At 55.9% G+C, this 25,971-nt stretch overlaps 3 protein-coding genes and 1 non-coding gene across 4 annotated transcripts; all 4 read left to right on the plus strand.

The window, feature by feature from the left end:
- The first annotated feature begins 2,570 nt into the window (after nt 1–2,570).
- LOC135276901 (U4 spliceosomal RNA) lies at nt 2,571–2,716 on the plus strand. The gene has a single exon (XR_010344452.1). It is a non-coding gene; the product is annotated as a U4 spliceosomal RNA (small nuclear RNA).
- A 6,596-nt stretch (nt 2,717–9,312) lies between these two features.
- KCNA7 (potassium voltage-gated channel subfamily A member 7) lies at nt 9,313–11,882 on the plus strand. The gene is made up of 2 exons (XM_064380674.1): nt 9,313–9,882; nt 11,061–11,882. Exons 1-2 carry the CDS (start codon nt 9,328–9,330, stop codon nt 11,874–11,876), a joined length of 1,371 nt encoding a protein of 456 aa, XP_064236744.1. The 5' UTR covers nt 9,313–9,327; the 3' UTR covers nt 11,877–11,882.
- A 5,956-nt stretch (nt 11,883–17,838) lies between these two features.
- Nucleotides 17,839–21,639, plus strand: NTF4 (neurotrophin 4). Its single transcript, XM_064381059.1, has 3 exons — nt 17,839–18,184; nt 18,593–18,716; nt 19,715–21,639. The coding sequence occupies exon 3, from the start codon at nt 19,727–19,729 to the stop codon at nt 20,357–20,359; it is 633 nt and encodes a 210-aa protein (XP_064237129.1). The 5' UTR covers nt 17,839–18,184; nt 18,593–18,716; nt 19,715–19,726; the 3' UTR covers nt 20,360–21,639.
- Nucleotides 21,640–22,967: 1,328 nt separating this feature from the next.
- On the plus strand, nt 22,968–25,934 carry SAXO3 (stabilizer of axonemal microtubules 3). Its single transcript, XM_064380772.1, has 6 exons — nt 22,968–23,125; nt 23,391–23,591; nt 23,691–23,852; nt 24,506–24,633; nt 24,683–24,728; nt 25,554–25,934. The coding sequence occupies exons 1-6, from the start codon at nt 22,970–22,972 to the stop codon at nt 25,932–25,934; spliced, it is 1,074 nt and encodes a 357-aa protein (XP_064236842.1). The 5' UTR covers nt 22,968–22,969.
- The last annotated feature ends 37 nt before the right edge of the window (nt 25,935–25,971 follow it).

The following is a 25,971-nucleotide window of genomic DNA, read 5'->3' on the forward strand; positions in this document are numbered from 1 at the left end:
ATGACTAATTTTCAAGAAAAAGGCCAGCTACTCAGGAGGCTGAGGCAGGAGAATCGCTTGAACCTAGGAGGCAGAGATTGCAGTGAGCTGAGATCGTGCCATTGCACTCCAGCCTGGGCGACAAATCGAGGCTCAGTCTCAAAAAAAAAAAACAGAAAAAGAAAAAGAAAAATGCCAAGTGCATTGGCTCATACCTGTAATCCTAACACTTTGGGAGGCCGAGGTGAGCGAATCATGAGGTCAGGAGTTCAAGACCAGACTGGCCAACATGATGAAACCCTGTCTCTACTAAAGAATACAAAAATGAGCTGAGCATGGCAGCTCATGCCTGTAATCCCAGCTACTTGGGAAGCTGAGGTAGGAGAATTGCTTGAACCAGGACCCGGGAGATGGAGGTTGCAGTGAGTTAAGATCACACCACTGCACTCCAGCCCAGGCTACAGAGCGAGACTCTATCTCAAAAAAAAAAAAAATGCTCTTCCTTCTCTTCCACATTGCCAGTTTGTGACTTTTCCAGACTTCTCTGCTGTGCTGCTTCCTATTTATGTATTTATTTATTTTCCAGAGACAGGGTTTCACTGTGTCACCAAGGCAGGTGTGCAGTGGCTATTCATGTGTCACCCAGGCGGTGTATAGTGGCTATTCACTGCCATGATCCCACTCCTGATCAATATGGGAGTTTTGACCTGCTCCATTTCCAGCCTTAGGCTAGTTCACCCCTTGCCAGGCAACCTGGTAGTCTCCTGCTCCTGGGAGGTTACCATTTTGAAGCCACACTTAGTATGGACACCCAGTTGTTGAGGGGAACGGCAACGGAGGGAGGGCTCACAGAGTGCCTCCATAAAATGGCTGCAAGTGCTGGGAACAGTAAACCGCAGCAAACTGCCAGGCCTCTGGGGAGGCAAACTTCCCCAAGCCTTCTTGTTCCAGGTGCAGAGTGACCTTGACTCTGTAACAGTACATAACATGCTCAAGGGCTTTAAGCCCCTTTTGTAGCATTACAAAGTAACCAGACTTGTCGGCCCACCAGCTACACTGTCTATTGGTAAGCATAGGCTTTTAGCTCTTGAGAAACTCACATGAACCACCACTGTTAACAATTTTATGTTTGATGCACAGCCTCCCTTCACCGATTCACCCTGCCACTTGCACTACAGATAATAGTGATTGTGTCCAGTAAATAGTGTGGAAACCAGAGCTCGGGGCCTTCACTGCCTCCAGTAAAAAAGTGATGCTACCCTGGTCCCGCTTTCTCTCCTAATCTGTCTTTTTCTAATTCCTTTGTCGCCACTGAACTCGGGGTACCCACGGGTGGGGTGTGGGGCTGGCTCCCTACATCAGTCAGCATAACACACTACAGCCCAGAACTCCTGTGCTCAAACAATCCTCCCGCCTCAGCCTCCAAGTAGCTAGGACTACAGGCACACGCCACATGCCACAGAGTCTGATTGCTTCCCTCCCTTTTTTTTTTTTTTTTTTTTTTTGAGACAGCCTTGCTTTGTCACCCAGGCTGGAGTGCAGTGGTGTGATCTCAACTCACTGTAACCTCCACCTCCTGGGTTCAAGCAATTCTTCTGCCTCAGCCTCCCGTGTAGCTGGGACTATAGGCACGTGCCACTACTCCCAGCTAATTTTTATATTTTTAGTACAGACGGGGTTTCAGCGTGTTGGCCAGGATGGTCTCGAACTCCTGACTTCATAATCCGCCCACATCGGCCTCCCAAAGTGCTGAGATTACAGGCATGAGCCACTGTGCCGGCCCTTTTTTTTCCTTTTTTGAGACAAAGTCTCACTATGTTGCCCAGGCTGGAGTACAGTGTTACGATCTCAGCTCATTGCAACCTCCACCTACTGGGTTCAAGCGATTTTCCTGCCTCAGCCTCCAAAGTAGCTGGGATTACAGGCACCCGCCACCATTCCTGGCTGATTTTTGTATTTTTAGTAGAGACAGAGTTTCACCATGTTGGCCAGGCTGATCTTGAACTCCTGACCTCAAGTGATCCACCTGCCTCGGCCTCCCAAAGTGCCGGGATTACAGGCATGAGCCACCACATCCAGCTGAGCCACCATGCCTGGCACCCTTTTAATTATAAATTCCAGCTGTAAGTCATGTCTTTACTCCTGTATCTGCTCACAGGCTGTTAGAAGCTGCCACATCACTACTTGAACACTCTGAAGCTTAGAGACCCTAGGTCATCATTCTTAGTTCAATCTTCCACAAATCCCTAGAGTGTGGATACAGTGTGGCCAGGCTGTTTGCTAGATTATAGCACGGGTGACCTTTACTCCAGTTCCCAGCAATTCCTCATTTCCACCTGGGGCTTCATCAGCCTAGATTTCACTCTCCACATTTCCGTCAGCATTTTGATCACAACCATTTAACCAATCTAAGAAGTTCCAAAATTTCCCTCATGTTCTTAACTTCTTATTGGCCCTCCAAATTCTTCTCGCCTCTGCCCATTACCCAGTTCTAAAGCTGCTTCCACATCTTCAGGTATCTTTATAGCAATGACCCCTCCGCTAATTTTCTGTGCTAATTTCCATTTCACATTGCTAGAATGGAATACCTGAGCTTTGCGCAGCGGCAGTATCGTAGCCAATGAGGTTTATCCGAGGCGCGATTATTGCTAATTGAAAACTTTTCCCAATACCTCAGCATGATGACTTGCAATATAGTCGGCATTGGCAATTTTTTTTTTTTTTTTTTTTTTTGAGACGGAGTCTCGCTCTTGTTACCCAGGCTGGAGTGCAATGGCGCGATCTCGGCTCACCGCAACCTCCGCCTCCTGGGTTCAGGCAATTCTCCTGCCTCAGCCTCCTGAGTAGCTGGGATTACAGGCACGCGCCACCGTGCCCAGCTAATTTTTTTGTATTAATAGAGACGGAGTTTCACAATGTTGACCAGGATGGTCTCGATCTCTCGACCTCGTGTTCCACCCGCCTCGGCCTCCCAAAGTGCTGGGATTACAGGCTTGAGCCACCGCGCCCGGCGGCATTGGCAATTTTTAACAATCTCTATGAAGACCGAATATAAAAAAAGAAGAAAGAAGAAAGAAAGGAATACCTGAGACAGGCAATTTATAAGGAAAAGACATGGGCTGGGTGCAGTGGCTGATGCCTGTAATCGCAGCACTTTGGGAGGCAGAGGCGGGCAGATCACTTGAGGCCAGGAGTTCAAGACCAACCTGGCCAACATGGTGAAACCCTGTCTCTACTAAAATAGCTGGGAGTGGTGGTGAGTGCCTGTAAGCCCAGCTACTTGGGAGGCTGAGGCAGGAGAATCACTTGAACCCGGGATGCAGAGGTTGCAGTGAGCTGAGATCACACCATTGCACTCCAGCCTGGGAAACAAGAGTGAAACTCCATCTCAAAATAAAATTTAAAAAAAGGTTTAAATTAGCTGGGTGTGGTGACTCACATCTATAGTCCCAGCTACTTGGGAGTCTGGGGTGGGAGGATCTGTTTGAGCCTGGGAGGTCAAGGCTACAGTGAGCTGCGATTGTGCCACTGCACTCCAGCCTGGGTGACAGTGTGAGACTTTGTCTCAAGAAAAAAATGTTAACATCACCAGTGATATGGCATATGGACATCACACCCCCCCCCCCCAGGATGATGTAATGAGAGCAGCAATGCCTCTCTGTGGCATTCTGTCTACCCCCACCCCACAAAACTATAACCTCAATCTAAACAAGATAAAAGATCAGAGGAACGCAAATCAAGAGACAGTCTACAAAACAACTGACTAGTAATCTTAAATTTCTAGATCATGAAAGACAAGGAACAGGTAACAAACTATCACAGATTGCAGAAGACTAAGGAGGCCTGACGACCAAATGCAACGTATCCCAGACCACAGCCTGGCATGGGAAAGAGAAGGTCGCGGGAACAAAATCCCAGTGAAATCTGCCATGTTGTCAAAAGTATTGTGTCACCCCAATGTCTTAGGTTTTTTGCTTTTTTTTTAGATGGAGTCTTGCTCTGTCGCCCAGGCTGGAGGGCAGTGGCATGATCTCAGCTCACTGCAACCTCCACCGCTTGGGCTCAGGTGATTCTCCTGCCTCAGCCTCCCAAATAGCTGGGACTACAGGCTTGCACCACCATGCCTGGCTAATTTTTTATTTTTAGTAAAGACGGGGTTTCACCGTATTGGTCAGGTTGATCTTGAACTCCTGACCTCATGATCCACCCGCCTCGGCCTCCCAGAGTACTTGGATTACAGGCGTGAGCCACCGTGCCCGGCCAATGTCTTAGCTTTAATAAATGTGCCAAAGCAATACAACATTCTAACATTTGGGGAACCCGGAAGATGGATACTTAAGAAATGTCTGTACTATCTTTGCAACTCTTCCATAAAGCTAAAACTAGTTAAAAGTCAAAACAAAACAAAACAGGCACAGCACAGTAGCTCATGCCTGTAATCCCAGCACTCTGAGAGGCTGAGGTGGACGGATCACCTGAGGTCAGGAGCTCCAGAACAGCCTGGCCAACATGGTGAAACCCTGTCTCTACTAAAAATACAAAAAGTTAGCCAGGCATGGTGGCAGGTGCCTGTAATCCCAGCTACTCAGGAGGCTGAGGCAGGAGAACTGCTTTAACCTGGAAGGCAGAGGTTGCAGTGAGCCAAGATTGAGCCACTGCACTCCAGCCTGGGCAACAGAGGAAGACGGTCTCAAAAAAATAATGATAATAAATTTTAAAAAATAAAACAAATGCTATGATAACTCAGAATGGGAGAGTCTGTGTATTATTTTTTCTTGTTGCTGCTATAACAACCTTACCAGGAACTTAGTGGTTTAAAACAACACAAGTTTATTAGAATATGATTTAGCGGTCAGAAATCCAAAACGGGGTGGCAGGACTGTTTTTTCTGGAGGCCCCCAGGGGAGAATCTGGAATCTGTTTCTTTGCCTTTTTTTTTTTTTTTTTTGCCTTTTCAAGCTTCAGGAAGCCGCCCCCATTCCTTGGCTCATGGCTGTTCCTGAGTCTTCACAGCCAGCAGCATGACATCCTCTCCTCTCTGACCTCTATGTCTGTCCTCTCATCTGTTTTTTTTTTTTTTCTTGACTGCATCTCCCTCTGTCACCCAGGATGGAGCGCAGTGGTGTGATCTCAGCTCACTGCAACCTCCGCCTCCTTCGTTCAAGTGATTCTCCTGGCTCCGCCTCCCAAGTAGCTGGGATTACAGGCATGCGCCACCACGACCGGCTAATTTTTGTATTTTTTATTAGAGACGGGGTTTCACCATATTGGCCAGTCTGATCTCGAACTCCTGACCACGTGATCCACCTACCTGGGCCTCCCAAAGTGCTGGGATTACAGGCGTGAGCCACCGCGCCCGGCCCTGCATCCCACTTTTTTTTTTTTTTTTTTTTTTAATATTAAGGACAAGGTTTCACCACGTTGGTCAGGCTGGTCTTGAAAGCCCGACGTCAGGTGATCTGCCCACCTTGGCCTCCAAAGTGCTTGGATTACAGGCGTGAGTCACCACACCCGGCCCTTGCATCCCACTTTTAAAGACTGTTAGGAAAAAAAAAAAATTTCTTCAGCATTGCCTGGGTTGGAAAAAAAAAAAAGACTGTTAGGATTACAGTGGATCCACCCAAATAATCCAAGATAATCTCCCTAACTCATAAGCCTTAACTTTTTATTTCTTTTTTTTTTGGAGACGGAGTTTCACTTTTGTTACCCAGGCTGGAGTGCAATGGCGTAATCTCGGCTCACAGCAACCTCCGCCTCCTGGGTTCAGGCAATTCTCCTGCCTCAGCCTCCTGAGTAGCTGGGATTACAGGCACGCGCCACCATGCCCAGCTAATTTTTTGTATTTTTAGTAGAGACGGGGTTTCACCATGTTGACCAGGATGGTCTCAATCTCTTGACCTTGTGATCCACCCACCTCAGACTCCCAAAGTGCTGGGATTACAGGCGTGAGCCACCGCACCCGGCCCAACTTTTTATTTCTAATTTTTTTGAGACAGGGTCTTGCTCTGTCACCCAGGCTGCAGTGCATTGGCGTGATCATAGCTCACTGCAGCCTTGACTTCCTCGGATCAAAGGATTCTTCCACCTCAGCCTCCCAAGTACCAGTACCCAGCCTTTTTTTTTTTTTTTTTTTTTTTTTTGTGACAGAATCTCATTCCATCACCCAGGTTGGAGTGCAGTGGCACAATCTTAGCTCACTGCAACCTCTGCTTCCCAGGTTCAGGCAATTCTCCCGCCCCAGCCTCCAGAGTAGCTGGGATTACAGGTGTATGCTACCCTGCCCAGCTAATTTTTATATTTTGATTAGAGATGGGGTTTCATCATGTTGGCCAGGCTGGTCTCGAACTCCTGACCTCAGGCGATCCGCCCATCTCAGCCTCCCAAAGTGCTGGGATTACAGGAGTGAGCCATTGGGCCTGGCCTACCTTTTAAATTTTGTTCTAACTTCTTGAGCAGAAAAGTGTCACCTTGGCTGGGCATGGTGGCTCACTTTGGGAGGTTGAGGAGGATGGATCATAAGGTCAGGAGTTAGAGACCAGCCTAACATGGTGAAACCCCATCTCTACTAAAAAATACGAAAGTTAGCCAGGTATGGTGGTGGGTGCCTGTAATCCCAGCTACTCAGGAGGCTGAGGGAGGAGAATCACTTGAACCCAAAAGGCAGAGGCTACAGTAAGCTGAGATCACGCCACTGCACTCCAGCCTGGTGACAAAGGCAGACTCGGTCTAAAAAAAAAAAAAAAGAAGAAGAAGAAGAATGGGAGAAAATAGGAGACAGAGACCAGAAAGGTGGGGGACAGAGATCAGAGACAGGGAAGGTCAAAGACCATGAAACAAATGGAAACAGACCCATACAGGGGGAAGAGACACCTGGGGGAAGGGGGGGACACAGAAATCCAGGGAATCAGAAAGAGTAGGTACGGTGGGGTGGCTTACACCTGTAATCCCAGCACTTCGAGAAGCCTAGTATGGTGAATTGGCTGAGCTCAGGAGTAGGAGACCAGCCTGGGCAACACAGCAAGACTCCACCTATAGAAAAATTACCAAAAATAGCCATGCATGGTGGCTTACACCTATAGCCTCAGCTACTTAGAAGGCTGAGGTGGGAGGATCATTTGAGCCCAGAAAGTTGAGGCTGCAGTGAGTCGAGATTGTGCCACTGCACTCCAGCCTGGGCAACAGACTGGGGGCGGGGGGGAAGGAAGGAAGGAAGGAAAGAAAAGGCCAGCGTGATGACTTAAACCTGTAATCCCAGCACTTTTGAGAGGCTGAGGTGGCGGATCCCTTGAGGTGAGGAGTTTGAGACCAGCCCAGCCAACGTGGCGAAACCCCGTCTCTACGAAAAATGTAATAATTAGCTGGGTATGGTGGTGGGAGCCTCTAATCCCAGCTACTCAGGAGGTGGAGGCAGAATAGCTTGAATCGGGAGGTGGAGGTTGCAGTGAGCTGGGATCACACCACTGCACTCCAGTCTGAGTGACTGTGCAAGACTCTGTCACAAAAACAAAAGGAAGGAAAAAGGGAGGGAAGAAAGGAAGAAAAAGAAAGAAACAAACAAAAGAACAAAGAAAAGAAAGAAGCAAGGAAGGAGGGAAGGAAGGAAAACAGGAAGAGAATGAGGGCCAGGATCAGCAGGGCGTTCTAACCCTTAGTGCCTCTCTCCACATCCCCAGCAGAGGGCAACCGCGATCCCTTCCCCGGGAGGCGCGATGACCAATCCCCTCCACTTCCCCCAAGTCCACTTGATGGGGCTATTTTTACGTAGTGTCACCGGACACCAGTGGCCAGAAGGCTACCGTCTCGTCTCTGCGCCCTTCGGTTCCTGAGAATGACCCTGTGGCATCTCCCCGGCCCACACTCCCAACCCCTGCCCATTGCAGTCCAGCCCAGCCTCCTTGGCGAGTCACAGCCCAGCTCAGGCCCCACTGGGTCTCAGAATGTCTTGCGTAAAATCCAGGTGGAGACTTTGGGGCCAACTCTGGGGAGAGAATGGGGCGTGCGTGCACATACTCAGTGGTTTACAGCTGCCAGAGTGACCCTGGGACGGGACGGCCACCGGGACTGTGGCGGGACTGACCTGGAGTGATGGTCAGGGAGAGATTCAGAGATATGACTCTCGAGATCCTAAGTCCTCTAGAGACGCTAGGGGGAGACCCAAAGGGGAGCGGCAGAGGAACCCCGAGACAGAGACATGGAGGGCTAAGAGGTAATGAGCAAAGAGACGCAGAGAGACAAGAGATAAACGGAGATAGACCAAGAGTCAAAATAAAGACGGAGACCAAGACGCAGAGGCTGGTAGAGGGACCCAACCAGAGGCCCCCAGAACGACGAATCTCATAAATAAATGACCCACAGAGATACTCAGAGATACATCCCAACAGAGACAACCCAGATACACCCCAGAGGAGACATAGCCGGACACAGGCACACAAGAGTGAGAGACAGAGCTGCAAACAGGCGACTCCAGGCAGGGCGCGGTGGCTCACGCCTGCAATCACAGCACTTTGGAAGGCCAAGACGGGCAGATAACTTGAGGACAGGAGTTCGAGACCTGCCTGGCCAACATGTCTACTAAAACACACACACACACACACACACACACACACAAATTAGCTGCGCGTGGTGGCGCCTGTAATCCCAGCTACTCGGGAGGCTGAGGCAGAAGAATCGCTTGAGCCCAGGAGGCAGAGGTTGCGGCAGTGAGCCGAGATCGCGCCACTGCACTGCAGCCTGGGCGACAGATTGAAACTGTGTCTCCGGCAGGGCGTGGCGGCTCACGCCTGTAATCCAAGCACTTTGGAGGCCAAGGCGGGCGGATCACCTGATGTCGGTAGTTCAAGACCAGCCTGATCAATATGGTGAAACCCCGTCTTAAAAAAAAAAAAAATTAAAAAAAGGGGGGGAAAAAAAAAAGAAACTGTGTCTCTAAAAAAGAAAAAGAAAAAACAGGCGACTGCAACCGAGGGCTCAGATTCTCATAAAAAGAGACGAGACACACGCACACGGAAACCCGGAGAGAGGCAGACAGGATCCTGGCGGCAGAGGGACGGAGGGAAAGGGGACCCCGGGGAGGGAAAGACGCAGATCCCGAGCGGGCGGCGGCGGCGGGGTAGGGCGGGTGTCCCGGCAGAGGGCGCGCGGTCGCCCTGTCGCCCTCCGCCCCGCCGGGGTCACGGCGCCCCCTCCCCCGCGCCCTGGCCGCCCTGCCGGTCTATTTTTACGCGCGGACACCGGACACCGGGCTGGGGCTGGGGCGGCGGCGGCGGCGGCGGCGGCCGAGGCGGGGCCGCACCGGGCCGGGCATCGGGGCCACACGTCCGTTCGCGGGTCGCCGGGGCTGCGCGCGCCATGGAGCCGCGGTGCCCGCCGCCGTGCGGCTGCTGCGAGCGGCTGGTGCTCAACGTGGCGGGGCTGCGCTTCGAGACCCGGGCGCGCACGCTGGGTCGCTTCCCGGACACGCTGCTCGGGGACCCCGCGCGCCGCGGCCGCTTCTACGACGACGCGCGCCGCGAGTACTTCTTCGACCGGCACCGGCCCAGCTTCGACGCGGTGCTCTACTACTACCAGTCGGGCGGGCGGCTGCGGCGGCCGGCGCACGTGCCGCTGGACGTCTTCCTGGAGGAGGTGGCCTTCTACGGGCTGGGCGCGGCGGCCCTGGCGCGCCTGCGCGAGGACGAGGGCTGCCCGGTGCCCCCCGAGCGCCCCCTGCCCCGCCGCGCCTTCGCGCGCCAGCTCTGGTTGCTCTTCGAGTTCCCCGAGAGCTCGCAGGCCGCGCGCGTGCTCGCCGTGGTCTCCGTGCTGGTCATCCTCGTCTCCATCGTCGTCTTCTGCCTCGAGACGCTGCCCGACTTCCGCGACGACCGCGACGGCCCGGGGCTCGCCGCGGTGGCCGCAGCCGGCCCGGTGAGAGGCGGGGCGTGGGAGGAGACGGGCGGGGTTTGGGAGGAGATGGGCGGGGTCCAGGGGGACCTGGCCAATCATAAGGCGGGGCCAGGGGCTGCGAGGGGTGGGTCAGCCAAAGACAGGGTGGGCTGGAGGCGGCGCCTGAGGATCCCAGTCCGAGCACCTGCCCCGTCAGAAGGTGGGGTTGAGGTCGGTGAGAAACCCCGCGTGCCGAGGGCAGGGCCCTTGGTGCAAGGGGTAGGAGGACAGGAACATTAAAAATTAGAGCTGAGGGGGCCAAGGAGAGCCTGAAAACTCCGGGGTCTCTGCAGCTGGGAAGGATGGGCTGGGGTTGATGAAAGGCGGGCCCCGAGAACGCTGCTGAGGGTGCTGGAGCCCAAGGGGCAAGAGTAGCAGGAATCCATGGAAGGAAAGCCGGGCTGAGGGGCCAGAGGAGGGGCCTAGGGCTTGGCTTGCAGAGAAGGTCTTTTTTTGTGGTTGTTTTTTGAGAGGGAGTCTCACTCTGTCGCCCAGACTGGAGTGCAGTGGTGCGACTTCAGCTCACTGCCACCCCCGCCTCCCGGGTTCAAGTGATTGTCCTGCCTCAGCCTCCTGAGTAGCTGGGACTACAGGTGCACGCCACCACGCCCAGTTAATTCTTGTATTTTTAGTAGAGACAGAGTTTTACCATCCTGGCCAGGCTGGTCTCGAACTCCTGACCTCAGGTGATCCTCCTGCCTCGGCCTCCCAAAGTGCTGGGATTACAGGCGTGAGCCACTGCATCTGGACGTAAAGACGGTCTTTAAGCGTTATAATCTGGGCTTGGGTTGGGGAAGGCAAGGAATAGCTAGGCACAAGGTGGTGGGGCCAGGGCAGGGACCCTCCCCATCTAGAACATCAACACTGGAGGTGGGACTTCGGGAGAGAAGAGGTTGCACCCTACTCAGACATAAGTTCCCACGCATGAAGGGGCAGGGAGCACCTCTCCAGCCACCAGCAGGTCAGGAAACCAGAAAGTTCATCCAGGGACGATCCCTGGGGTCCTGGGAGGAAGTCTGGGACAACCAGGTCACTGGGGACATCGGTGCAGCGGCTACTGACCAATGTGTAAAGAGGAGTTGGGTATTTAAACGACGATTAAGGCTCTCCCAGCATCCCAGCCCTGGCTGGGCCCTCCCTAAACACTTTCCTCCCTGCAGTTCCCGGCTCGGCTGAATGGCTCCGGCCTAGTGCCTGGAAATGCGCCCCGCCTGCCCTTCAACGACCCGTTCTTCGTGGTGGAGACGCTGTGCATTTGCTGGTTCTCCTTCGAGCTGCTGGTGCGCCTCCTGGCTTGTCCAAGCAAGGCGATCTTCTTCAAGAACGTGATGAACCTCATCGATTTCGTGGCTATCCTTCCCTACTTCGTGGCGCTGGGCACTGAGCTGGCCCGGCAGCGAGGGGTGGGCCAGCCGGCCATGTCACTGGCCATCCTGAGAGTCATCCGATTGGTGCGTGTCTTCCGCATCTTCAAGCTGTCCCGGCACTCCAAGGGCCTGCAGATCTTGGGCCAGACGCTTCGGGCCTCCATGCGTGAGCTGGGCCTCCTCATCTTTTTCCTCTTCATCGGTGTGGTCCTCTTTTCCAGCGCGGTCTACTTTGCCGAAGTCGACCGGGCGGACTCCCATTTCACTAGCATCCCGGAGTCCTTCTGGTGGGCAGTGGTCACTATGACTACAGTCGGCTATGGAGACATGGCACCCGTCACTGTGGGTGGCAAGATCGTGGGCTCTCTGTGCGCCATTGCCGGCGTGCTGACCATTTCCCTGCCCGTGCCCGTCATTGTCTCCAATTTCAGCTACTTTTATCACCGGGAGACAGAGGGTGAAGAGGCCGGGATGTACAGCCACGTGGACACGCAGCCCTGTGGCCCATTGGAGGGCAAGGTCAATGGGGGGCTGGTGGATGCGGAGGTACCTGAGCTGCCACCTCCACTCTGGGCGCCCCCAGGGAAACACCTGGTCACCGAAGTGTGAGGGACAGTTGAGGTCTGCGGGACCTCACACCTCCTTAGAGGGAGGGAGGGAGGGCAGGGTGGAGGGAAAGGCTTGTGGGAGGGGATTGGGTTTAGGAAGAGCTAGGTTAAGTGGTAATGAGTGGGAGAACGCTGAGTCTTGCTGGGTCTTGGATGGTATGGTTCAGTAGCTCCTGTGGGCACCTCCTTAAGCAGCAGCGAATGGCAGTGAGTTGTGTCGTGTTGATGAAGACTTGGTGGGTTCAAATGACACTGAGTTGTGCAAAGCTCGTGGAGCCTTGTGGGGTGGTGTCGAGGTAGATTTGGGCATATCATTTTGTGAGTTTCCTGGGTCGATGTTGGGTTTGGTTGGGTTGTGAGTCTGGGTGAGTGTTTTCCGGCTGCATTGGGTGGGATTCTGTGGTTTGGTGGGTCCCCTGGGGCCATTGTGGGTCAAGTTAGATGGCCCCTCATGGCATCATTGAGATTGTGCGGTCAGGCGTGGTGCTAAGTTTCGTTGAGACGTGGTGGAGATTGTGCAGCTTTGTGGTTCTTCTAGGGCCATGTTATTTTAGGTTCTGTGAACTTGTGAGTCATGTAGAAATGTGAAGAGTCAAGTGATAGAATTTGAGCTTTCTAGGTCACATTGGGTTACGTGTGTATGACCGAATGCATCTTGTAGGGTTCTGTTGGGCTGAATTGTGCAGAGGTGTGTGGCTGGACGTCTTTCAAGGCCACAGGGAGTTAAGTTGTGTTGAACTGTACAATCCTATGAGCCTTGTAAGGTCTGTTCAGTTGGGTCACGCCACTGTTTCAATCTCATAGGGCCATGTTGAGTTGAGTTCCACTGAGTTGTATCACTACGTGAGTCCTATAGGAAGCTGGGTTGAGTTGGACTGTGTGAATGAGTTCCATAGGGCTACATTGGGTTGTTTTGGGTTTCGTGGTAGCACCAGGACCCAAAGGTAATAGCAGCGGGGGAGCATCATATATCAGGGAGCAAATGCAGTGGCGAGGGCTGTGGGAGATGTACTGAGCTGGCTCCCCAGCTCACTGCAGGAGGTGGGACTGCATTCTGTATCCATGGGTTTGGGGGTTCATCAGAGGTGATCGGGGTGAACTAGGAAGAGGTGGATGCTCCCCCCGTTTATCCACATCCACTTCGTTGTGCCGTTCACCCTATTCTCCCCTACAGTCTTACACTCAGACGTGGAGCTCAGAGCCCCAAGGGAAGGGGGAGAGGGGGAGAAAACTGCACTCTGTTCAGACATGATAGAGCGACACAACCAAAATGATAGGGAGAGAGACCAGGTGAGGGACAGAGGCCCAGAAAGAGGAAGAGATGGAAACCCAGAGAGACAGAGACCCCAGGCAGAGGAACAGAGACTCAGGGAGAGGGAGACAAGGACCTGGAGGGGGTAGAGCAGAGACGCAGAAGAGGGGAACAGAAATGCAGAGTGGGAAGGGGACAGAGACCGAGAGCTGGGGATAGAAGCCGGGTGAAGTGGCTCACGCCTCTAATCCCAGCACTCTGGGAGGCCAAGGAAGGGGGATTGCTTGAGGCCAGGAGTTCAAGACCAGCCTGGGCAACATGGTGAGACTCTATCTCTACAAAAAAATACAAAAATTAGCTGAGTGTGGTGGTGTATGCCTGTGATCCCAGCCACTCAGGAAGCTGAGGCGGGAGGATCCCTTGAGCCTGAGAGGTAGAGGCTTCATTGAGCCAAGATTGCACTGCTGCACTCCAGCCTGGGGGACAGAGCGAGACCCCATCTCAACAAACAAACAAACAAAAAGAGTCGGGGGATAGAGACCCAGAGGGCAGTGTCAGGTTACCAGAGTTGGAGACACATCAACAGAGTCTCAGGGAAAGAGAACCAAAATAGAAAAAGACAGAAAAGGCGGGAGCGGTGGCTCACGCCTGTAATCCCAGTGCTTTGGGAGGCCGAGGCGGGCGGATCACAAGGTCAAGAGATCGAGACTATCCTGGCCAACATGGTGAAACCCCGTCTCTACTAAAAAATACTAAAATTAGCTGGGCATGGTGGCACATGCCTGTAGTCCCAGCTACTTGGGAGGCTGAGCCAGGAGAATCACCTGAACCTGAGAGGTGGAAGTTGCAGTGAGCTGAGATCCTGCCACTGAACTCCAGCCTGGTGACAGAGCAAGACTCAGTCTCAAAAAAAAAAAAAAAGAAAAAGAAAAAGAAAAAAAGAAAGAAAGAAAGACAAAAAAAGGCACAGAAAGTTGGTGCCCCTGAACCCAAGAGTAACGCACAGTCTCTGTTCCATAGAATCACAGAGTGACCCTAAACCAGGCGTGTAGCCCACCCTCCCCTCAGCTCAGGAAGGCTGTCAGACAAGCTGGGTGCCTCACTCTGTTTTCCCGGGGAGAAACCTGAGTCTCAGAGCAGAGGAGTGGCTTCCCAAGGTCTCACAGCTTGTCCCCAGGGGCCAGGCAGGCTGTCTGTCTGCTTCACATGTCCCCATCAGCTTGCTGGGACACACGGGTCCTCCTGAGTCCCATAGACTCCTTTCTTACAGACAGGGAAACTGAGGCTCAGAGGAGCACGTGTTACCCAAGGTCACAAGGCTGAACATTTTCAGAAGTCTTTCAGAGCTCAAAGGGCATTTAAGGGAGGAGGAGGAGGAGGAAGGTTGAAATCAAACACATATAGGGCTTCCTTTGGCACAAAGTTCTTTACTTGGATTAATTTATTAAAACCTATCCAGTGGTTTAGAGTGTTGTTGTTATTTTTAGCCCTACCCACCCCTTTTTGGGGTCAAATAAATCTTCCTTAGAGACACCAGTGGGAAGCATCAGAAGGGGAATGGTTGGAGGAGAACACGCCCCCTCTCAGCAACTCAAAATGCAGTGCAGGAATTCACGTGGAAAGCCCCGGTTTCATCTGAGTCCCTTTTCATGCAGCTAAAGAGATGAAGGTACAGATGGTAGAAAGAGTTTGATCATGGTTGAAACGAATAGGAGCTTTAGGGAGTCACTCGTCTTTGAAATGGAGAGAAAGCCACATTTAGGGACAGAATGGAGACGGACCTCACAGTGACAAGAGACAAGGTGGACTCCAACACAGAGACCCAAAGAGAAGACTCAGAGAGGAACCCAGGCCCGGGAGGGAGGAGGGGCTCAGAGCAAAAGAGAGGAAGCCAAAGGCGAGGGGGAAGAGGGCAGATGGCGAGGAGTGGGGACAGAGGCCCCCACGAGGGGAGAGGGAAGCAGACAGTGACCCCAACAGAGAGGATGCCAGAGACTCAGAGAGGAGACTGGGACCCAGAGAGGGTGGACAGATAACCAGAGAGAAGAAAACTGGGACCCAGAAAGTGGGGGACAGAGACCCAGAGAGATGGGGGGACAGAGACCCGGGGGGGGACAGAGACCCAGAGAGAGAAGGGAACAGAGACCCAGAGAGAGAAGGGGACAGAGACCCACAGAGACAGGGGAACAGAGACCCAGAGAGATGGAGGGACAGAGACCCAGAGAGAGAGGGGGACAGAGACCCAGAGAGATTGGGGGACAGAGACCCAGAGAGAGAGAGGGACAGAGACCCAGAGAGAGAGGGGAACAGAGACCCAGAGAGAGAAGAGGACAGAGACCCAGAGAGAGAGGGGAACAGAGACCCAGAGAAATGGAGGGACAGAGACCCGGGGGGGACAGAGACCCAGAGAGAGAGGGGAACAGAGACCCAGAGAGATTGGGGGACAGAGACCCAGAGAGAGAGGGGGACAGAGACCCAGAGAGATTGGGGGACAGAGACCCAGAGAGATGGGGGACAGAGACCTGGAGATAGGGGGACAGAGACTGTTTCCCAGTCACTCTGGAAACTTCACACCTACTATCCCCTCCAGGACTAGAAGTTAGAAGCTAGATTCTTCCTGCTATGTGGCGGGATGTATTGGGTGTTTAGGGACTGGGAAGTGTGGAGAAGCCTGAGAGTTGACCTGAACACACACTCAAAGCCTGGGTAGTGGCCCTTCCCGCCCCCTAATAAATAACTGGAGCGGCCTTGGGTGTCGCCCTGGCTGGGATGGTGAGGAGCAGGAAACACCCCGACCCGGGGACACCCTCCTGCCACCTCACCATGCTATATTTAGGCTGGGGGGGGTGCGGGATGACCCCCGAGGCAGGTGTCAGTTTTCCTTCTGAAAATAGCGCAGGCAGAGGGGAGTGGAGTCTCAGGGTGGAGGTGTGGTGGGGTGAGGGGCCCCGCAGACCTCTTCTCTCCGGAGACACTCCAGCTCCGGTCCCATCCCTGTCTTTCTGAGGGTCTCTCAGGGGCTCTGTCCCCCTCTTTTGGGGGGTCTGCCCTCACTCTCCCTGGGTCCGCGCTCTCTCTAGCCTTGGTCCCCCTCTTTCTCTGGGTGTCTCCCCACTTTTCCATGCCTTCTCCCATCTCTCCCTTCATCTGTCACCGTGCACCATTTCTGGAAGCAGTTCATTCTGTTCTAAGACACATCTTTGTTTACCTCTGGGTCCTAGGATACCCTGCAGGTCTCTTATCTGAGCTCAGGACAAGACCCTCTCCCTGGCCCCCACCCAGGAAATTCCAGGGGAGAGGAGTATGCGGGAGCCCCCACATCCACTGTCTCCCCGGGCCTAGGGCCTTATCACTGCCCAAGCCCAGCTGGTTAATGTCTGGCATGGAGCTCCTGGGAAGTGGGGAGGAGAGCAGAGGGTGGGAATCTGCCCTGGGATTGACACGCAATTGGCAAAAGACGGCAAAGGAATCTCAGGCCCAGACTCCGGGGGCTAATGGAGGAGGAGGCTGGGGGCTGGACTCCAGAGTCTGAGACGGGGCGGGGTTGGGAGGTGGTGGGGGGAACTGTGGGCTTAGTACTCAGGCTCCTGGGGCTGGGGAGAGAAGTGGCTGGGGTCGCAAGTCCGGGGTCTGAGGGAGGAGGGGCTGGGGGCCTGGGCTCCTGGGTCTGAGGGAGGAGGGGCTGGGGGCCTGGGCTCCTGGGTCTGAGGGAGGAGGGGCTGGGGGCCTGGGCTCCTGGGTCTGAGGGAGGAGGGGCTGGGGGCCTGGGCTCCTGGGTCTGAGGGAGGAGGGGCTGGGGGCCTGGGCTCCTGGGTCTGAGGGAGGAGGGGCTGGGGGTCTGGGTTCCTGGGTCTGAGGGAGGAGGGGCTGGGGGCCTGGGCTCCTGGGTCTGAGGGAGGAGGGGCTGGGGGCCTGGGCTCCTGGGTCTGAGGGAGGAGGGGCTGGGGGTCTGGGTTCCTGGGTCTGAGGGAGGAGGGGCTGGGGGCCTGGACTCCTGAATCTGAGGGAGGAGGGGCTGGGGCCCTGGACTCCTGGGTCTGAGGGAGGAGGGGCTGGGGGCCTGGGTTCCTGGGTCTGAGGGAGGAGGGGCTGGGGGTCTGGGTTCCTGGGTCTGAGGGAGGAGGGGCTGGGGGCCTGGGCTCCTGGGTCTGAGGGAGGAGGGGCTGGGGGTCTGGGCTCCTGGGTCTGAGGGAGGAGGGGCTGGGTCCCTGGACTCCTGGGTCTGAGGGAGGAGGGGCTGGGGCCCTGGACTCCTGGGTCTGAGGGAGGAGGGGCTGGGGGCCTGGACTCCTAGGTCTGAGGGAGGACGCGGCTGGAGGCTGGGACTCCTGGGACCGAGACGGCCGGGCTGAGCGAGCCAGGCCTGGCTTCCAAGGTCCCGGCACGCGTGTGCAAGGCAGGATCCCCCGGCCCCTCCTCCCCCGTCGGGCGCCGCCCCGCCCCTGCCCCCGACCCGGGCCCTGCCGAGCGAGAGCGGAGAGGAGCCGGCGGGCCAGCGGGCGTCCCGGCAGCCAGCGAGCAGGAGGAGGAGCTGCTGCCAGGCCGAGGGCAGCCGGGGGAGCCGAGGAGGGCGCCCCAGGTAAGAGCTCCGCGCCTCCTCCCCCGGGATTCCGGCGTCCGGGTCGCCCTGCCCTCGGGTGGGGAGGGACGGGGGCGGGGCCGACGGGGGCGGGGCTTGGCGGAGGAAACTGAGGCAGGAGGGGAAGTGTCCCAGAGATGCATCCGGCTTCCCCCAAGGGGTCTCAGGAGTCCAGACCCCCAATCCAAATCTGGAGGATGAAGAACCCGGAGTCCGCATTTCTTAGTACCCGAGAAGGAGAAGCCTGAATTCCAGAACTCTTGGGTCTGAATGCGGGGCGCTGGGGACCTGGACTCCTCCTGGGTCTGAGGGAATAGGGCGCTGGGAACCTGAACTCCTGGGTCTGAAGGTGGAGGCCCGGGATCTGCACGCCTGAGTCTGAGGGAGAAGGCGGTCCTGCTTGGGTCAGCCTGCGCGCCTTTCACTCCCCACCCTTCCCCTTTCCCTACCGAGGAGCCAGGGCAGGCAGCCACTCCAGGTATGTGCAGAAGTCTTGGGCGGGCCCCGGCCTGTCCTGTGAGGAGGGAACATTCCAGGAAGCAGCTTGGGGACCCAGGGATTCTTGAGTGTGGGCCCTCAGGGACCCGGGTGTCCAGGCCAGTTCCGCCCCATCTGGGAGATGAATGGGCCGAGGGGGCTGTAATCTCTTCTAGCTTCCTTCATCCACTGCCTCTCCCCTCCCCTCCCCTCCCCTTCCCTCCCTCCATCTGCTTCCCATCCCAGCCAGGAGCCATCACCTGGTTAGAAAAGGGGCCTCTGGAAAGGGGGCGGGGCCTTGACTATTGGGTACCCTGCGCTTGAAGAGGAATTCTGGGAAGAGGCTTTTCAGGGATCCCGCCCCTTCCCCACCTGCCTCTATAACCTGTCTGTTCTTTTCTTCTCCTAGGTGGTTGCCCCCTCCCTCTCCTGAGATGTCAGGGAGGAGGGGGCCACCGGTGTCCTCCACAGGGGCCCCCCGAAGCCTGGGGGCTCCCAGCCCCAGAGCTTGGAGGTGGAGGAGGTGTTGACAGGTCTGGTCACCACTGGTTATTTCCCAGTCTTTTACACAGCACCCTTTCCCAGAACCACAGGCTTCCAGAATGATGCAGAGAAACTACAATATCCATGCCTCTACCTGGCTCTGACCCAGTGCCAGGTCAATTTCACACACAGGAAAACTGAAGCCTGCCTCAGACGGGCAGGATTTTACCTCCTTAGTATCAGTTTTGAGGTAAACTGGGGTCTTCCTAGGATTCCAGATTGTGGCCTTTCTCAAAATTTTGGAATGTGTCCAAGGCGTGGCAGCTTCAGTCTGTAGTCCCAGCTACTCAGGAGCCGCAGCAGCAGGATTGCTTGAGCCCAGGAGTTCAAGTCGAGTGGGGAACCATATAGAGACTTCATCTTAAAAATATTTGTTTGGGGCCAGGCGCAGTGGCTCACGCCTGTACTCCCAACACTTTGGGAGGCCAAGGCAGGATCGCTTGAGGTAGGGAGTTCGAGACCAGTCTGGCCAACGTGGTGAAACCCTGTCTGTACTAAAAATACAAAAATTAGCTGGGTGTGGTGGTGGGCACCTGTAACTACAGCTACTCGGGAGGCTGAGGCAGGAGTGCAGTGGCACAATCTCTGTTCACTGCAACGTCTGCCTCTGGGATTCAAGTGATTCTTCTGCTTCAGCCTTCTGAAGCATGCCCAGCTAATTTTTGTATTTTTAGTAGAGATGGGGTTTCACCATGTTGGCCAGGCTGGTCTCAAACTCCTGACCTCAATTGATCCGCCCACCTCAGCCTCCCAAAATGCTGGTGTTACAGGCATGAGCCACAGCACCTGGCCAGTAGTAGTTGAATATTTATTATTAATCTACAAGTTGGGCGTTACACAAGTCCTAGATATAGGGTCCTTCAGACTTCTGGAACAAGGGCTTCCCCACAGTCCTAGCAGGCAAGCCTCCCCTGGGGTTCCCAACTTCTGTCCCCACTGACGTTTTTACCCTCTTCTCTAATCCCAGCCTCCCTCTGTCTGTCTCCAGGTGCTCCGAGAGATGCTCCCTCTGCCCTCATGCTCCCTCCCCATCCTCTTCCTCTTCCTCCTCCCCAGTGTGCCAATGGAGTCCCAACCCCCACCCTCAACATTGCCCCCTTTTCTGGCCCCTGAGTGGGACCTTCTGTCTCCCCGAGTGGTCCTGTCTCGGGGTGCCCCTGCTGGGCCCCCTCTGCTCTTGCTGCTGGAGGCTGGGGCCTTTGGGGAGTCAGCAGGCACCCCCGCCAACCGCAGCCGGCGTGGGGTGAGCGAAACTGCACCAGCGAGTCGTCGGGGAGAGCTGGCCGTGTGCGATGCAGTCAGTGGCTGGGTGACAGACCGTCGGACCGCTGTGGACCTGCGTGGGCGTGAGGTGGAGGTGTTGGGGGAGGTGCCTGCAGCTGGCGGCAGTCCCCTCCGCCAGTACTTCTTTGAAACCCGCTGCAAGGCTGCTAACGCTGAGGAAGGTGGCCCGGGGGTGGGCGGAGGGGGCTGCCGAGGTGTGGATCGGAGGCACTGGGTGTCTGAGTGCAAGGCCAAGCAGTCCTATGTGCGCGCATTGACTGCTGACGCCCAGGGCCGTGTGGGCTGGCGATGGATTCGAATTGACACTGCCTGCGTCTGCACTCTCCTCAGCCGGACTGGCCGGGCCTGAGGCCCATGCCCAGGAACTGGTCAGGCAGGAAAAGATCAGAGTTGGATTCTGAGAGACCTCAGGGGTGGCCCAGCTGCTCCAAGGACTCCAGTTTGGGAACTCATCAAATGATCACAAAATCACAAGTCTCTGATTTTGAGCTCAATCTGTGCAGGATGGGTGAAACCACATGGGGTTTTGAAGGATGAATAGGAGTTCTCCCGGAGGACCTTGAGGGCAATAATGATGATGGTGATAATAATAACAGCCAATATTTACTGAGTGTTTGCTGTTTCTTAGTCCTAATACATAACTCCTCAGATCAACTCTCATGGATTTGATCATTGGTGGCCCTTGGGGTTAAGTTGCTGACTACTCAGTCTCAGAGGACACCACCTTGCTCATCCTGGAGAGGGGGAAGGGACATTTCAATATGTGGGTTGGGGAGGATAGAACCTGGAACATGCAGGCAGCTGGCCAGGGGACCTTGAGAATACGATCTACAGAAGGCCTTCAGGGATCTGGGCTTCAAATGGGAAATCTTACTTGGTGAGAGAACACAGGGGTTGGCTTAGAGTATTCTGTTTTGAGGTAATGAGCCACCCATCCCAGGGGGAGTACAAGCAAGGTTGAATGAGAAGTGATCAGGATGCTGGAGAGTTCAGCCCTGGGCGGGGAGCTGGAATCAGGTTTCTACCCCTCTTCCCTGTCCCAACCTTTACCCTACATTGGGAAAGAAATAGATCTCAAAAGTGTCCAGCCTGATGGCCAGGCACCATGGCTTACACCTGTAATCCCAGCACTTTGGGAGGCCGAGGTGGGTCCTGACTTGAGGTCAGGAGTTCGAGACCAGCCTGGTCAACATGGTGAAACCCCATCTCTACTAAAATTATTTTTAAAAATTGGCTGGGCGTGGTGGCAGGCAGAAGCTACCCGGAAGGCTGAGGCAGGAGAATCACTTGAACCCGGGAGGCAGAGGTTGCAGTGAGACAAGGGCATGCCATTGCACTCCAGCCTGGGCAAAAACAGCAATATTTCATCTCAAAAAAAAAAAAAAAATTGTCCAGCTTGAGTGGGACATGAGGTTCTAACTGGCCTGCCCCCTGGCTAGGATCAGGGGCCACTGGGCATCGGCAACCTTTGAGTGGGGCCAGCAAAATCCAACAGAAGGGGCCCCAGAATCCTCACTGGGGAGGAGGGATCTGGACCTGGCCGCAGAAGGTAGCCTCAGTTTTCCTGGTCTGACGAATGGGCTGGTGGGATGAGATAATGGGGCTCAAGGAGGCAGAAGCCTTGGCCAAAAGCTCTTTTTTTTTTTTTTTTTTGAGTCAGCGTCTTGCTCTCTCGCCCAGGCTGGAGTATAGTGACGCGATCTTGCGATCTGAGCTCACTGAAACCTTCACCTCCCAGGTCAAGCGATTCATTCTCCTGCCTTAGTTGGGATTACAGGGGTGTGCCACCATGCCTGGCTAATTTCTGTATTTTTTTGGTAGAGGCAGGGTTTTGCCGTGTTGGCCGGGCTGGTCTCAAACTGCTGACCTCAAGTGATCTGCCTGCCTCAGCCTCCCAAAGTGCTGGGATTACAGGCGTGAACCACTGCACCCAATGACCAAAAGCTCTTTATAGTGAAGAAGTGACAAGGGAAGCCAGGGACAGACCACATGCCCCACGTGTTGCCAACACACACACACACTCTCACTCTCTCTCTCTCTCTCTCCATCTCTCTCTCAGGTCCAGCATCCAGCTTTGAGCAAAGGACATAGGCATCCCCTCCCCCGATCTATATAGACCAGGCCCCTGGGTGGGGTGGGGCCTGGCTGCCTCAGTTTCTACATCTCCTTCTTTTCCATCTGTGATTTTGCTCTTTTTTGCCACCTTCATCTCTGCCTCTAACTTCTGGTGTCTCCCGCCTCTGGGTTAGTATTAATAGCTTTCTTTCCATCATGGTCAGTTTTTTTCTGTCTCTCCCCTTTCTTGTATTTCCTTCTCACTCATCAAAGCTCTTTCCACACACCCCTCTTTTTTGCTATGTCCCTGTGCACTTCTCTGTGGGTCTCTCCATCTTTGCCCACCCTGCCTACCCAGGTGGAAGTTTTCAACCAAATCAAAGGCAGGCAGGACAGCCGACGCCAGCCTGACTCCTTCAGCACGTGCGGGGAGGGTGGGGGAGCTCCGGGACGTCTGGAAATCGTTACTTCGAGGTGGGTAGGCCTGGCAGAGGGAGGAAGCAGCACGGAGCATCTGGACCCTGGAGGAAAGGGAGGGGGTGTTTCTCATGGATGCCCGGATGTGCTGGGTGCAGTGCAGGGGTCTCTGCCTGGATCTCTGACACCCCCAGGTCTCTGTCCCTCTTTCTGGGTCTCTGTCTCCTCCACCCCCTGGGTCTTTGAAATTCTAAACTTCTCCTTCCCATTCTGCCCTCCTCGCTTTAAGTCTCCATCCCCCTTCCCGTGTTGTTCTGTGGCCCTCCCGGGGTCCCAGTCCCTCGGTCTCTGGGTCTCTTTCTCACTCTTTCCATCCACATGCCTGCAGGCCCTTCATTGGCTGGGTTCAGGGTGGGCGGGTTCTGTCACCCGGGGCAACAGCAACAACAAGCCACCTTCTGCTTGGCTCCCGGATGGGGGTGGAACCATGGCCAGTGGCACCCGGGCTCCGTGCTGTGGCCCCCCGTGGTCTCCCATCTCTGCCACCGAGGTGCCTGGATCCGGGCCCAACTGGAATCTCACCAGCAGCTGGGTCGCCCACCGCAACATCCGACCCGCGCCCTTCCCCCCGCCCACGGTGCAGGTGCGCGGACCCTAGGCTGAAGCCCTTCGGGGCCTGAGGACCTAGAAAGCTGGGTGCTGAGTAAAGGGGATTGGGGGCTTGGACTCCTGCCTGAAGGAGGAGGGTCCAGGAGTCCTGGGTCTGCGAGAGGAGGCGCCAGGGAAGCTGGATGCCAGGGACTGCAGAGGAAAGGAACGGGGGCCGACTGGAAGAGGTCAGAGTTTGGGGTGGGGGGTGATACGGACTCCTGAGTCTTCCTAGTTGATGTGCAGCGCCTTCTCTCCAGTCCACGGTCGCGGACCCTCTACCCCCGGCTGCAAAGCAGGATTCGCGCATCTGGGCTTTCGACGAGGTCCTCAGCAGATGGGAGACAACCTCTGGCTCGGCCTATGTGCCCAAGACCCACGGCGGGCCCTGCGCCCAGCCCAGAGCCCCAGAGCCTGCAGACCCCACGCGGACTGTGGGGATCAAGGATTTAGAAGAAAAGGTAAGATTTGGGGGGTGCCGGCGTCGGCAGGGGACAGGCAGGAGACTGCATTTGAGTCCCCTGCTCCATCACTTGGGTCTCCCGGTCACCTCTCCGCAGCTCAGACACAGCAGCTGGCGCCTCCCACTGACCACAAAATACCAGAGCAGCGAGACGAAGGCGCAGTACACGGGCTATCCCGGCCGGGACCCACGCGCCCCCGAATATGTCGGGCTCCAGCCCCCGCAGCTCGCAGACCATCACCGAGGGGGGTCTTCCCAGGTGGCTGGATGAAAGCCCGCGCCGGCGAGACGGGGCGGAGCTCGGGGAGCCTGGGGCTGGGCCAGAAGGAATCACGGCTTTGGGGCGTGGCCACAAGGTCTTGGGCAGGATCGGGAGGTTAGGGGAGCGGGGCGGGGGGGCGGTGGGGAGGGCCTCGAGGTGGGGCCAGAAGGACCAGTGGGCTGGAAACTCGCCTTCTGGTCTCTGAAGCTGTGGCGAAGCTAGGCGGGGGGCTGTGGATGGGGACGAGACTAGAATATTCTGAGACGGGGTCGGGTGGGAGTTGGGAGATAACGTGGAGTTGTTGCCCCAGATGTGGCTCAGCTCCAGTGGCCACACCAAGAAGGTTTGGGGCCGGGGGCGGAACCAGGGAGGTTTATTTGGTGGCTAGGGGCATGGGTTTGAGTTCCTTAACCAGCAGGACGTGTTTGGATTTGGGGAGGTGAGGCTGGGAAGGGCGGGTTTGAGGAAGAAAGCTTTAGTGACCTGGCGTGGGTGGCAGGAAGGGCTCTGCCTCTGGGGCGGGGTGCGAGGGCCGGGACCGGCAGGGCTGTTGGGGCGGAAAGAGAGGAATTCTGAACCCGGGACCCAGGGCTTGGCACGAGGTACAAACTCTATGTCTTGGCTATGCCTCCTCCCCCAATCTTCCTCACGCTCTAATCCTCTGGACGAAGAACCCCAGGCTGTCTGGCTGGCCTTTCATAGTATCCGACCGGGGCGTCCTGGCCCGCCGGCAGCTCTATCTGACCACCTCGGCGCGGGACTTTAGGTTCTATCCCAAGTAAGCCGGGCCTTCGCTCGACACTGCCTCCGGTACAGCCCCCGCCTAGACCAGTGCACGCCAAACCCCTGGTGTGGCTCCCATTCTCTGACTCGGTAGCCTCAGCCTCGACTCCTGCACCAGCAAGAACCAAAATTCAGGCCCCAGCCGCCCCCTTTTTTTTTTTTTGAGACTGAGTCTCCCTCTGTCGCCCAGGCTGGAGTGCAGCGGCGGGATCTCGGCTCACTGCAACTTCCATCTCCCGGGTTCAAGCGATTCTCCTGCCTCAGCCTTCCGAGTAGCTGGACTACAGGCGCGCGCCACCACGCCCGGCTAATTTTTGTATTTTTAGAAGAGATGGGGTTTCACCATGTTGGCCAGGCTGGTCTCTTTGGCCAGGCTGGTCTCGAACTCCTGACCTCGTGATCCGCCCGCCTCGGCCTCCGTACTGAGATTATAGGCATGAGCCAAGGCGCCCGGCCAACTTTTTGTTATTTTTGGTAGAGACGGGGTTTCATCGTGTTAGCCAGGACAGTCTCGATCTCCTGACCTCATGATCCGCCCGCCTCAGCCTCCCAAAGTCCTGGGATTACAGGCGTGAGCCACTGCGCCCGGCCGCCCCTCCCTCTTTTAGCAGCCAGGAATCTTTAATGTCAACTCTCAGGAACCGCGGTAGGGACAGAAGGGATTCTGCATCGGAGGGCAGGGCCTCCTTCGGTACTTGAGCCCCAGACACTCCTTCCCAAGGAAGCGAAAGCCCCCGTTTTCTTCCCTAGGATGCGAAAGCCGTTTCCAGGACCTTAAGTTACCTCGGGAACCCAGGAACCCAGGCTACGCGTGCCCGGCCCCGTTCTTTCTAAGGGGTCCTCGCCTCGAAATGCAGGAGTTTGTGTGCAGACTCCTTAGGTCCCGGGGTCTGAACTTCGTCCCCAAGGATCTAGCTGTATCCTTACCGTCCTGCCATGCTCCCACAGGAAGGAGCTGTCGGGATCCCCCGCAAAGGCTCCCTGACCTACTGGAGCTTCGAAGAGATGCCCCAGGTCTGGGGGCACGGACCGGAGCAGCCGCCCCGACCGCCACGGGTCCGCGTGCCCCGCGCCCGCCCGGTGACGCTGGCCGTGCCGCACCGCGGGGCCTTGTCTCTGGCTCAGGAGTCCTACAGTCTCCCGCTGCACCCGCTCCGCCCGCTCGACCGCTTCTGCTCGCTGGAGGCGCCCTGGAGCGGCCCCCACTGGAAGCCCCTGCCGGGCATCCACAGCGTGCAGAAAGCCTACAACACCGAGAACTCCAGCTACGGTAGCTTAAAGCTGGCGCTGGTGTGAGCTGGCCGGGCAAGCCCCGCCCCTGACACGCCCCCTG

Source organism: Aotus nancymaae, unplaced genomic scaffold, assembly GCF_030222135.1.
Source record: "Aotus nancymaae isolate 86718 unplaced genomic scaffold, 86718_ANA_hifiasm-v0.15.2.pri h1tg000028l, whole genome shotgun sequence".
NCBI classification, from domain to species: domain Eukaryota; kingdom Metazoa; phylum Chordata; class Mammalia; order Primates; family Aotidae; genus Aotus; species Aotus nancymaae.